Source organism: Diadema antillarum, unplaced genomic scaffold, assembly GCF_040938485.1.
Source record: "Diadema antillarum isolate AM-2024a unplaced genomic scaffold, OU_Dant_1.0 seq00000009_RagTag, whole genome shotgun sequence".
Taxonomy (NCBI): domain Eukaryota; kingdom Metazoa; phylum Echinodermata; class Echinoidea; order Diadematoida; family Diadematidae; genus Diadema; species Diadema antillarum.
The window spans coordinates 1,211,200-1,223,490 of record NW_027271131.1 but is presented as its reverse complement, the minus strand read 5'-3'; the positions used below and the strand labels follow the sequence as shown (position 1 = coordinate 1,223,490).

General features: G+C 35.9%; 1 protein-coding gene across 1 annotated transcript in view; it reads right to left on the bottom strand.

Moving 5' to 3' along the window:
- Positions 1-10,544: 10,544 nt before the first annotated feature.
- Positions 10,545-12,291, bottom strand: part of LOC139725037 (coronin-7-like) — a 34,519-nt gene continuing 32,772 nt past the window's right edge. Inside the window, exons 24-25 of the mRNA XM_071636127.1 lie at positions 11,866-11,952; positions 10,545-11,040 (exon numbers count right to left, since the gene is read on the bottom strand). Coding sequence (XP_071492228.1) covers positions 11,032-11,040; positions 11,866-11,952 — 96 coding nt within the window. The 3' untranslated portion in view covers positions 10,545-11,031. The remainder of the gene's footprint in view (positions 11,041-11,865; positions 11,953-12,291) is intronic.

Genomic DNA, 12,291 nt, shown 5'->3' with positions numbered 1-12,291 from the left:
ATGTCAAAGGAGGTGGAATTGTACAGTATGTCCCCCCAAAATTACAATCAGATTTCTGCAGTGATAACTTTCAAGATGATTAAACTGTCTAAATGCTATTTCATGGTCTTGAAATATAATATCTCATCTACATTTTGCAGAAAAACCCATTCAATTTGGTCAAGTGGTCATGGAGATATGTGGATGATTGTAAAGCATGTCATGGGTCTGTTTCTTCCAAGTTTGGCACTTGCATGCTCTTAGAACTGCATATGTGAACACAATGGACAAAGCTTGGCAAGAAGGGATTTGTGACATTCTCTACAGAGATCCTCATTTCTCTTTGACCATTGAAGCAAATTTGATGGGGTTTTCTACCAGATGTGGGTAATAAGTTATAGTTTCTTACCCTGAAATTGTATCTGAAATGATTTACTACTTTTAAAGTTTTCATTGTGGAGGGTCCCATTGTAATTTTTTGGGGGACCGTGCTGCTGTTCTGAGGCATAGAGAATCACAAAAATGACTTGCCGAAGAGAATGATTTTACAGAAACTTGAATAATGACTTGACCACCACGATTGTGCACCTGAGTTTCTGTTCAGCAGTTGGTGTTTAATGCCATCCATGGATGGGGAGGTTGTTAGACTTTAGACCATGCAATAATGCGAGATAGTTTTGTATGCATGCAACACACAGGAGCAAGTGAAAACTTCAATCATTCGAAAAATCAAAGTTTTTAATCACTTCACCTTAGGTCGAACTCCAACTCTAGCATTAATTCAAGTAACATGTATTATAGCAAATAACTGCACCTGACTGATTATAACAGTACTTTTCTTCTTGTTCAATGGCACCTTAGATTATCCATGATCTTAAGAGAAGATGAATTTTGAAATTTGTGAACTTTAATGCTAACTTGTGTACAAGGTAGGACAGTTTCCCTAAATGCGCAGATAAGTTGAAGAATGAGTATTAAAAGCATTTCAACTGTTGCATACTGCGACCTCCATTTTGATTGACAAAAGTTTGGACGTGTATATAAGAATACCTATTTTTTCAACTCGAGCAATATTAGTCGGTGTTAAAGGGGAAATTCAGTCCAAATATAAGTTAGTCTGATAAGCTATGGTATAATTTTCATCCAAATGGGAAGAAAAATAAGGAGGTTATGACATTTTGAAGTTTTGCTAATTTTGGGGGGAAACAGTTCTTGAACAGTCAGTATGAATATACAAATGGCAAAGTAAGCATATAATCTCCTCACAACTTATATAGTTTGTACATTAGATTTTGAAATTTCCAGGTTTTCATTGAAATTCAATTATGCCCAAGGCTCAAATCTTTGTATATCTAACTGATCACTATTCTGAAGTTATTCAACCAGGAATGACATCATGTTTCAGACTTCAATGACAGAAACATTGAATTTTCATCATTTTCTTGTACAGGATCAGTGGAAAATTGTGAGGGTATGACATGGTTAGCTCACTCATTTGCATATTCATATTCGCTATACGAGAACTGTTTTTGCAGAAATTAGCAAGACTTCAAAATGTCATGACTTCCTTATTTTTCACCTGATTTCTGTCAAATTTTTACCATTGAACTCGTAAGATTTTACTCTTTTTTATCAGTCAGACTTACTTATATTTGGACTGCTTTAAAGGAGATGGAATGGAGTGGTGATGGGACCAAGGCGATATTAATGATTCCAACCATGAGCTTTCCAATCCTCAGATTTTTAGTCACTCTATATTTTTGCATCATCTGTGACTAAAAGCATTTGTGCCTTTGAATTTTGATGTAATTTATGACAGTGTATATAGGTAGGTATCCACATTATGATTTATACAGTAGTATGATATCTTCCCCCAAAACAAACAAACAAACAAACAAACAAACAAACAACATTTCTGCTTCATGGTGTTGTGGAAATATTTTTTTCAGCAGGCAGGCAAAATGATTCTTTGACAAAATGTCCTTAAAAAATACTACAGTGTACCTTGAATGTGGTTACCCTATCAGACATGTGACTACTACAATTGTGTTTGGTAATTAAACAACCTAATGGCAGGAATAAGAGTGCAAAAGTTTGGGTTTTTGTGCGGAAATATACTTGTCTCAAACTTTTAGAAAAAAAGGTCTTATTTCATGTTTGACTCAGTAACACAAAAGTTTTGTCAGTTCTCTTTCTGGTGTTTTTTTTTTTCCAAGAACAATGCTCAGAGTGTGAGAGGATTTGGAGATGCTACACTGTAAAAACATCGGTGTTAGATTTAACACCACGGGTGTTAAATCTAACACCGATCAAACTTCAATAAAGGACCACACCCACAGGTGTTAAAAATGCACTGTGATGGTGTTGAAAAGTGTTCACCTGACACTTCGTGGTGTTAATTTGACACTGTACCTGGTGTTATTTTGACACTGTACTGGTGTTAATTCAAAAATGACACCACATGGTGTTGATTTGATATTTGCTGGTGTTAATATCAATGGTTTAACACCCGTCCAGCTTCAATAAGGGACCACACCAGCTGGTGTTACTTTGGTGTAAATTCATTTTCACATTTTTTCAAAAATCTAGTATTTTAATGTAAAATTCTTGATCGTCTTGTTTAAATTAAGAATCAACAAGAAGTGCAGTTACTAAGAAACTCTTCAAAAAACAGTTTAAAATTTGGAAATGACACCCGTAGGTGTTAATTTAACACCATAAATGAGCACCGAAAATTTAACACCAGCTCGGTGTTCACTATTTAACACCGGACTTTTTGCAGTGTACACAAACACAAACTAGATTTTACAAGTTCTGTAGAAAGCAGAAACATGTTTCATCTGCAAAGGAAACTCTGTTATTTTGTGTGCTATGTTATGTATGTTTTTCTTTTTTTTTTCTTTACATAATTTCTCTTCCAGAGTTTCCATCAGTTCTAAGCAATAATTTTGCACTTTAACCTCTCTCTCAACCTAGAAATACTCGCACAAAGTAATATCTTGTTGACATTATACATCATGTGCAGTTAACATTATATCATTTCATTATTTTCTGAAGTTAAATGGTAAACTTTAGTGAGATCATAAATGCTCATAACAACCGAGAGTGCTGGAGAGTACTGATGTTCTGCTGATTTGTGTGTATGTTTTTATGGAATGGTAATTAATGTCTTCTAAGGGGGTGCTGTTCGTTATTCTGAAGGTTCGTTAATCTGAAACACACCAATTCCCTATGCCTAGAGGTTTGTTAATCCGAAAATGAAAAAGGGTTCGTTAATCCGAACATTTGTGGCGTTATTTCAAATTTTCATTATTCCAAAGGTTCGTTAATCTGAAAATGAAATAGGGTTCGCTATTCCGAAGGCTCGTTTATTCGAAAATGAAATAGGGTTCGTTATTCTGAAGGTTCTTAATCCGCAAAATGAAATAGGGTTCGTTATTCTGCAGGTTCGTTGATCCGAAAATGCAATAGTTTCCGTAATGAACCTTCGGAATAACGAGCCTTATTTCATTTTCGGATTAACGAACCTTCGGAATAATGAACCTTATTTCATTTTCAGAATAACAAACCTTCAGAATAACAAATCTTCGGAATAACGAACCTTCGGGATAACGAACTGTAACTTTCTAAGTGGTGTGTATGTGTCTGATGGCAAGATGAAAGTTCAATTTGACATTTTTGATAGAAGTCAGCATTATTTTCACAAACATGAAATTGTAATCCTGATGATTGTGAATTTTGATCTGCAAGGATTTTAGAATATAATATTATGCTGTATTTCTAATATATAATTATGTAGTTGTCTGTATATGGCAATAAAATATGTAGAAATCTAGCATGTCTGGTTGATTTTCTTTTTGTTCAGTGTTTTGATGATGTAATATTGAGAGTAATGATTGGGCAGTATTCATAATTACAATTTAGATCATTTGTGTATGAAATATGTCCTACACCCCCCCCCCCCCCCCCCCCCCCCCCAAACACACACACACACACGGGCACAAGGTCTAAATTAGAAAATGTTGCGAGAAATACCTCCCTGAATACTGTAGATCATTTTATCCGTGACAGCCTGAAAACTATCTAGAGACTTGCTTGGCACAACAAGAACTTGTGCATTGATATTAAATCAGACATGAAGAACTTCATCAACATGCAATAGCTGAACAAATAGAATGATGATGGCTAAATCAATGATGTACATTTATGTAACCCTCCTTTAAGAATACAACACACAAACACAAACACACACAGGCACAGGGAATAAAATCTCCATCATAAATTATGCAAACATAGAATGATGTAAAACTAGAAATGTCGCTACAGCGACTGGTTATACCCCCGCCAAACAACATTTCATAAGCTTTGGTCAAAAAACTGAGGAAGTAGTTAAATCTGCAAGATCTTTCCTTGATCTTCTGCCATTAATATGCCGTTACCATGGCAACGTACTTTCGGGTACTGTCGAAAAATGCGTCTTGCACATCTACAACCAAAGGCACACATCTGTACCAAGTTTCATGGAAATTGGGCAAAAACTGAGGAAGTAGTTTGCAACACAAAATTTTCCATCATTTTGGCTCATAATATGTGAGCTGTTACCATGGCAACATACTTTTTGTCACTGTCAAGAAATGTGTCATGCTGACCTATATCCTAAGACAAACATTCAATATGAATTCCATGAGAATTGGAAGAACACTGATGAAGCAGTTTTGCCATGAAGCATTTTGCCCTATATTTTACCAATAACATGCCGTTACCATGGCAACGCACTTTTTGCCACTGCGGAAATATGTGTCTTGCACATTAACATATTCAGATGAACATCTGTGCCTAATTTCATAAAAATTGATCAAAAACTGTGAGAGGAGTTCGCGACGCAAGATTTGTACCCATTTTTGCCCATAATATGCCGTTACCATGGCAACGTACTTTTGGGTACTGTCAAAAAATACGTCTTGCACATCTACAACCCAAGGCACACATCTGTGCTTGAAGTTTTATGGGAATCGGTTGAAAACTGAGGAAGTAGTTCGCAACGCAAGATTTGCAACGGACCGACCGCCCGACCGTCCGCTGATTCCTATATACCCCCTTCAAACTTCGTTTGGCGGGGGTATAAATATGAGATGAAAGGAAATTGCTAAAAACACTCCAAACATAACCCTCATTTCTGATAAAAAGTTCATCTTTATTATTAGTTTCATGATGTTATGAACAACATTTCATACAATCTTTATACACTCAAAGATAAAGAGCTAACATTCCACTTTTTTTTAGGTTGTGTAAGTAGAATTTGCTACAATTGTGTGGGCTGGTTTTTTGTTTTGTTTTTGTTTCTTGGTAATCGTGTGTGTGTGTGTGTGTGTGTGTGTGTGTGTGTGTGTGTGTCTGTGACCTCTAGCTACAAGCAGAATAAGCAGGGCTTATATATTTTAAAATAAACTTGAGTTTAACTTACAATACAATAATTTCACAGTGAAAGGCTTGTCATTAACAATGGCTGCCTTACAATGTAAAGAGAAGAATAAGATCTGGGCAAATATGGAGTGTTCAGGAAATATCAAAATGCTCATTTCTTTATCCATTTGTGGAAAATGACACGACAACTACATATATTAGAGTTATTTCACTGGAAACTTTTTGAGAGAGAAAAAGGCATACGTTAGTGTAAGGTCCAAACCGTCCACACATGCAATGATATGATTCCAGTGTACAATTGTGAGTATTGAAAATCGAATCAATCGAGACAATGACATAAACAAACTCACAACTGTCCATCCACAGAGGTCTATAATTCTATAAAGTGAGAAATAAACTGGAAAATGCACACTCATGAAAGAAAAATGCAAACAATGGAATGGCAAGAAGTGATTTCATGTTCTTAACAAAAGACAACCTGCAAATGCAGCACACAGAAGAAAGGACCATTAACTCTGTGTTTTTGGGCCGTCTGTGTTATGCAGATCACAACTAACCATATTTGAAATTACAGTCATATCACCAAGTGTTGAAAAGGGGTGGTAAACTCTGCCAGCAACCTCAAAATGTGACCCTGCAACACAAAACCACCAAAAAGTTGCAAGATATAGGTTTTTAGTTAAGGGAATATTCAGATTCTGAATGAGCAGACTCTAGTAAGTTTTAAAATGATATATAATTTAAACAAGTAGACTTGTAATACCCTACCTATATACAATAATAGAAAGAAAGTATGCACAGTACAAAAGTGTTTGCTGAGAAGAGGCTTTGAAGTCTGTGCTCTGTGCAAGGAATAGGGGGAAAAAATCACAGGATGTATAAAACTCCATGGCAACCACAATGAAGAGATTTGAGCTGAGATTTTGCTCATATCTTATTAATGGCTAATACTAAACTTTAAAAGCAGTACCATTATCTTTTCAAAAGTTATTAGAGTTAAAAGTGAAGCTTATGTAAATTTTCTAAGAAATGAAAAGGGGCTTCTAAGACATACCTAATCATACTATTTGAAAAAGGTGTTCAAAAAAATGACAAAATTGCAATTTCTCATTAGTTTTATAATCACAAACTTTAGAATTAATTGACTTGCTCCCTCACAAAAAATATTCAAAAAAATTGACAAGTTGACCCATTCCATCTTTTTTTGAGTCCTCACGTAAAAATATTTTGGACAACATTTTGTGGGTTTTGTGATGCACAGTCACATACGATGCGTAATGTTTTATCAGGTGAAATGTTGACACAAATCATCACCGGTTGATTGATTCTAATTCTGTCCAAACTTTTCACACAATGTTCAAACACCACACTCACTATTGAGAGTGGTTACTATGTACCTTTCTGATATCAGAGGCACTTTTTCTAGTACATGTTTCAAGGTATTTCCTTTTTGAAGTTGTTGACAAAGAATGGATACATGTGTACATGAAAGAAAAGTACTTTGACCTGAAAAATAAAACCCTCACATGACACATGTTCACACATGTTCAAAGGTATTTCCTATTTGCAGTTGTTGAAAAAGAACAGATGTACAATTTACGACATGTTCATGAAAGAAAAGTGTTATGAACTTGGATATAAAAACCATTCAAACAGTGCACTTCTTTAGTTCTGAACATGCTTCTTTTCATGTACAATACACACTGTATCAGTGGGTGTGTGGAAGTTAATTAAAATACCCAAAGAAAACAAGATAAAGGGGGGAATTATACAGTAACCGAATGTGTATACTATTGCATTATAATCCAACATATTAAAATTTCTATGGCATATACTGATTATAGCAAATTGCAATTTCAAAGTTCTCATTTTGAAACAATGAACTACTACGCTACTATGCCGATATACCTTGTAAGGACTGATAAGATGGATGACTTTTATGAAGACAGTGTATAAAAATGTTGACACACTTTAATATTCAAAGGTGGCAATTGTGCCATGTGAAAGACCTATGGCACTAAAAGTTAGTACAAAAATATGGTGGACACTGTCACTCTTAAAACTTTGTCAAAAAAAAAGACAAAAGAAAGAAAGAGACTGATATTCTTTCACCTTTTCCTTATAAAGTAAACAACTGAAGACCCATTCTGCTAATAGAAACAAAATTTCACAGTGAAAGAGACTGATATGACTCAGTGTTGTATGCTTTATTATGTAAATTTTTACACACGTAAACATCATGTAAATCACTACATAGTATACACCCCTCAGAATCATATAAAATTTGTGAAGAATTCCCTGCAAAACAGGTAAATAATATATTCTATGAAATAAACAAACATACATACGATGTGTCATAGTATTGTGTTCAATGTTTTGTTACTAGAAATACACACAGTGAGAAATCCAACTACAGAAATATTTACGACTTGACTTTATTTGCACAAAAATTATGTTGATTATGTGGTGGTGGACTCTCATTCAGTCATGAAAGAAAAGCCAAGCTTGAAATAACTTGGAAACTCGATAAGAGCAGCTAATTTTGTTTGTGCATCTTTAACATGGGTACAATCAAGTGCTCAAAAACTGGCAATTTGCATAGTATTTTATCACTTTGTTCAAACGGACAAGTCAATAAAAGAATGACTGCCTTTAATATCAGTCACAGCCAAAGTTATCTCTACAGTAAAAACAATTAACCAGCCTTTAATGGCTAGAAACATTTAAAATATCTCATAAAAACAAAACATTCATTTCACCTGTCACATCATACACTCAATGTAGATAAAAAGTGTGCATCCTGTAAACTCATGATATACAGGCATCTGTATAACAGAACTATATCTTTCAGGAATGAGTGACAATAAAGGCAACTTTTCCCTGAGCACTTCCATTTCTGAAGATCCCCTCAGAAAAATGTCACAGAATTGACCAATTTTCATTTAAATTCACTGAGTGTTTTGCAAACTATTCATGGTAGGTTCGAACAATGGCCGGAGTAAAACTGTAATAGGTAGATGGTGAAATGCCCCAGGCAAGAAAAAAAAATTGTTCAGCTCATTGGATTTTTTTTTCATGATTTTGATATAGCACAGCACAAAAAGCCCCAGCTCCACTAATCATGATGTTGATAGCAGTAGACACTGGCTTGTGATATTCTGGTATCCTATGTCACAATGAGCCTTCACTGCAGATTTTCTTGATAAAATAATGGAGTTAACATGACACACAATGTACAAAAGAGAAATTTGGCAAGGTGAAAATTAAAGGTATGTCTTAGTCTAGTCTTTTTCATTTCACTCCAAATATCTGGAATGATCACATCACTATATTGTCAATCCACTCCACTTGGCTTGTAACCTTCTGGCAAATGCCATCCCTTGACCTCTGATCTTTGACCTCTATGACCTCAAAGCCTCAATTTTAATGGCATTGGCATTCTTTCATATGCTCATGATGGTGCCATGCTTAAGTGAAATTCTTAAATACATACAAAGTTACAGCATACCGGTACAGATAAAATGGCATTGGCATTCTTTCATATGCTCATGATGGTGCCAAGCTTAAATGAAATACTTAAATGCATACAAAGATTCAGCATAAAGATATTCTTTCAAAATTTTAAAACTTTTATGACATCTGCCAAAAGATCTGACAACTTAATAATTGTCTTATCATAGCCCATTACTTTGTCAGGCTAGATTGGAAGTTCATAAATTGGGTCTTGAATTATTGCTTGTGATATAAGCTGTCACAGTTGACCCTTCACCTCTGACCTTTGCCTTGAGGACGACTAATTCTAATAAGTTCATATTTGCAAGGTCACGCATACGTAGTCTAAATTGTACCTAGATATCTGAAGTTGTTTTTGAGTGATGTTTGTAACAAGAAATAACTGCTAATATGAAAAATGACAGTCTTGTCGCATTCTTCAAATCATGGCGTCAATAATAATCATGGATTAAATGATCCCTCATCTAGCTCTCCAACCAAAGAAAAAAAAATGGTTATATGTGTATAATAACAACCATATTTAGTGCACATCTTTACGTAAGAGTGTAGCACACAATTATTGAATAATATCACAATACAGCATGTGCATCATACTTCCAGCAATGTATATCTTTATTCTGGTACAGCCTCTGAAAGCACTAAAATCCTTTTGTGGAGGAAACACCCACACAAGCTTCCAACATGGTCCATCAACAGCCTTCTGGGCAACTTGTGAGTACATAACTTACCAACGTCTACCCAACCCTTACTGTGCTTTGGTAGCTGATTGGCACGCAAGCTGGAGTGCAGTCTTTACTAACTGGTATCTAGATGTCTTGAAACTAATAGTCCATGAATAGAGGTTACATAATCCATGTAATCTCTATTGTACACGACACAGTGGCTTTCCTGTGGGACTGAGGCACATTGCTCAACCTATTCGCTCAAGTATGGAGGGATTACTGAATACTGGTGAATAAGCTTGGCAAGTTAAGCCTAGTGTCTGGGCACAAGAAAGGGTTAGGTGAATGCCTCATTGACTCTTAACTAATTTCCTACAAGATTTTGAAATGTCCATAGACTTTGCACACAGCCCATCAGCTTGCCATAGTCCAGAGACTCCAACTCTCCCGTTTTCGACGGGAGATCTCCCGCCGAAAACCCATTTTTGCAAAATCTCCCGTTCTCCCGCTTGAGATTTGATTTCTCCCGCCCTGGCTCTGTGTCTCCCGGTGGAAAGGATTTCTTACTTATAGCTATCGTAAGTTGAAAAATAAGCCTTAGATAGCACCAAAGAACATCTAGAACCCTAGAAACTTCGCGCTTCGCACACATCAACTTCGAGTCTCCCGTTTGCTAGGGGTTTCGGGAGGGAGAATCTCCAGATCAGAAGGTGCTTGGGGTTGGAGTCTCTGATAGTCAGTGGGTTAATTACTGGTACATGAGCACACTATCGGTGCAGCCTGGAAGATAGCATAGCCTTCTCGTGGAGGAGTCTCTAGCACTTATAAAGTTTTGTCTGTCACTGCATTGAGTATTAAAGGTATCAAGTATTTGGACCAACTGCATCCACACATCTGAAAATTGTCGATGGATAAAAGGTCCCATTCATTTTCTCATTTATAGGATAGACTCCGGTCACTTTGTGATGAAAAATTGTAAAATATCTGACTCCAGCGCCACATGATCTGTATGGGCAGACAGTCGTTGCACTTTTACTAGATACGCTTGTGACTTAAGGCTGGGAAAAGACTCTGGCATCATTTTGAGACTTTCACCCCATGATGCTGTAAAAGTGAGGGCTACTACTACGGACCTTTGATAATATAGATGGAATGCATTAGCAATCATTACACCACAACAAGAATCCATCAACCCTCTCATGACAGCTAAGCTAAAATTCTGACATTGTATATACAAATATTGCCCATGGGACTGTGTTAGTGTTAATCTGTGATTGCTCTGAAAATCAACTGGTTCCTACAGTCAGTGCAATAATAGTTAACCCATGCTGCCATAACGTCTTCCTTTGACATAACAAGAGTATGGAAAGAAAAGAACTCAAGGAGTTAATCTCTCTCACTATTTCTCTTTCACTTCAAAGGGAATGCATCTCATTCTGTCAGCAGCCTCCATCTAGTCATCCTGCAAGAAAAAGATAAAATATTCATGGGAGATATCAGTAAAGTAGTGAGTAGAGTTTGCATCAAGCAAAGAACTGTTCGGCTGGATTCTGCGATGTGGTCTGATATTCACTTCTCTGGATCACAATTTAATTAGCTACTTGCAGTGATTAATCTTTGTTGAAACATTTCTGAAGAGGTTGCATGGTTCTCAATGACAGTTACTGTAACCACTGCTCAAAAAATAGTTCTGCACTTTGGCATAGTCTATAAAAGAAGAAAAATGGTTTAATCATGTTGCATAAGAATGACACAGCAATGATAAGGGATGAAAAGTTTAATTGGCATCGCTCTTGTAATTAAATCTCATAAAGTTCTACTCCATTACATTGCCTTCTGCATGATGGTGGTTTTCAAAGTATAGCTGGCAATTTACAATATGCGGATACAAACACATATTAAGATATATACACTAGATTAAAAAGGAATTATGAACCATATTATCTTGAACACACTTTGTCAATCCTTCCATCCACTCCATGCTGCAAATATATATGATCCTTTAGCATCGCAAAGATATACAAGAGAAGATTCTCTTGCAAGCATATTCCTTGCAACTGATTGACAAATTACCCTACATTGACGTAAATTTTAATATGCCGATGTAGGGCAATTTGTCAATCAGTTGCAATGAAAACATCTCGACAGAAGAATTTCATGGATTCGAATAAAGCCTATTCTTATTGCCTGAGCATTAGGATATGGGATTTAGATTCATATTTACTGTAAAAATGAAAATGAATGCAGACGACTTTGGGGGGAAATGACGAAGAGAGTTCAATCTTACCCATTCATCATCTTCGACGCCCTCAAAGTCATCCTGGGGCAATGGTTCTGCTTTCAGGGCAAGCTTGTTGGTCATGGCGGCCATGATCTGATTGAGGAATCATGAAACGTGGATGATCACATGACACAAAAATTATTTTCTCAATAGTGATCATGATAAAACTGATATCACTGATAACCACAGATAGTAGATAAAAGATACGAAGGCGCGCGATAAAAGTGGACACAAAATGGCTACTCTACATGACGATACACAAGAGAGCTAAGTACAAACTCAGTACACCTAGAAACATCATTCATTTCCAAAGGTAGTGGTATTTCTATTATCTTAAAAAGATTTGAAAATTATAGTCATAGCTTTTTTTCGATTAAGGAGATTATTTTGAAGAACAAGATTTTAGAGTAATAAGGATTATTTCGTGGAGGT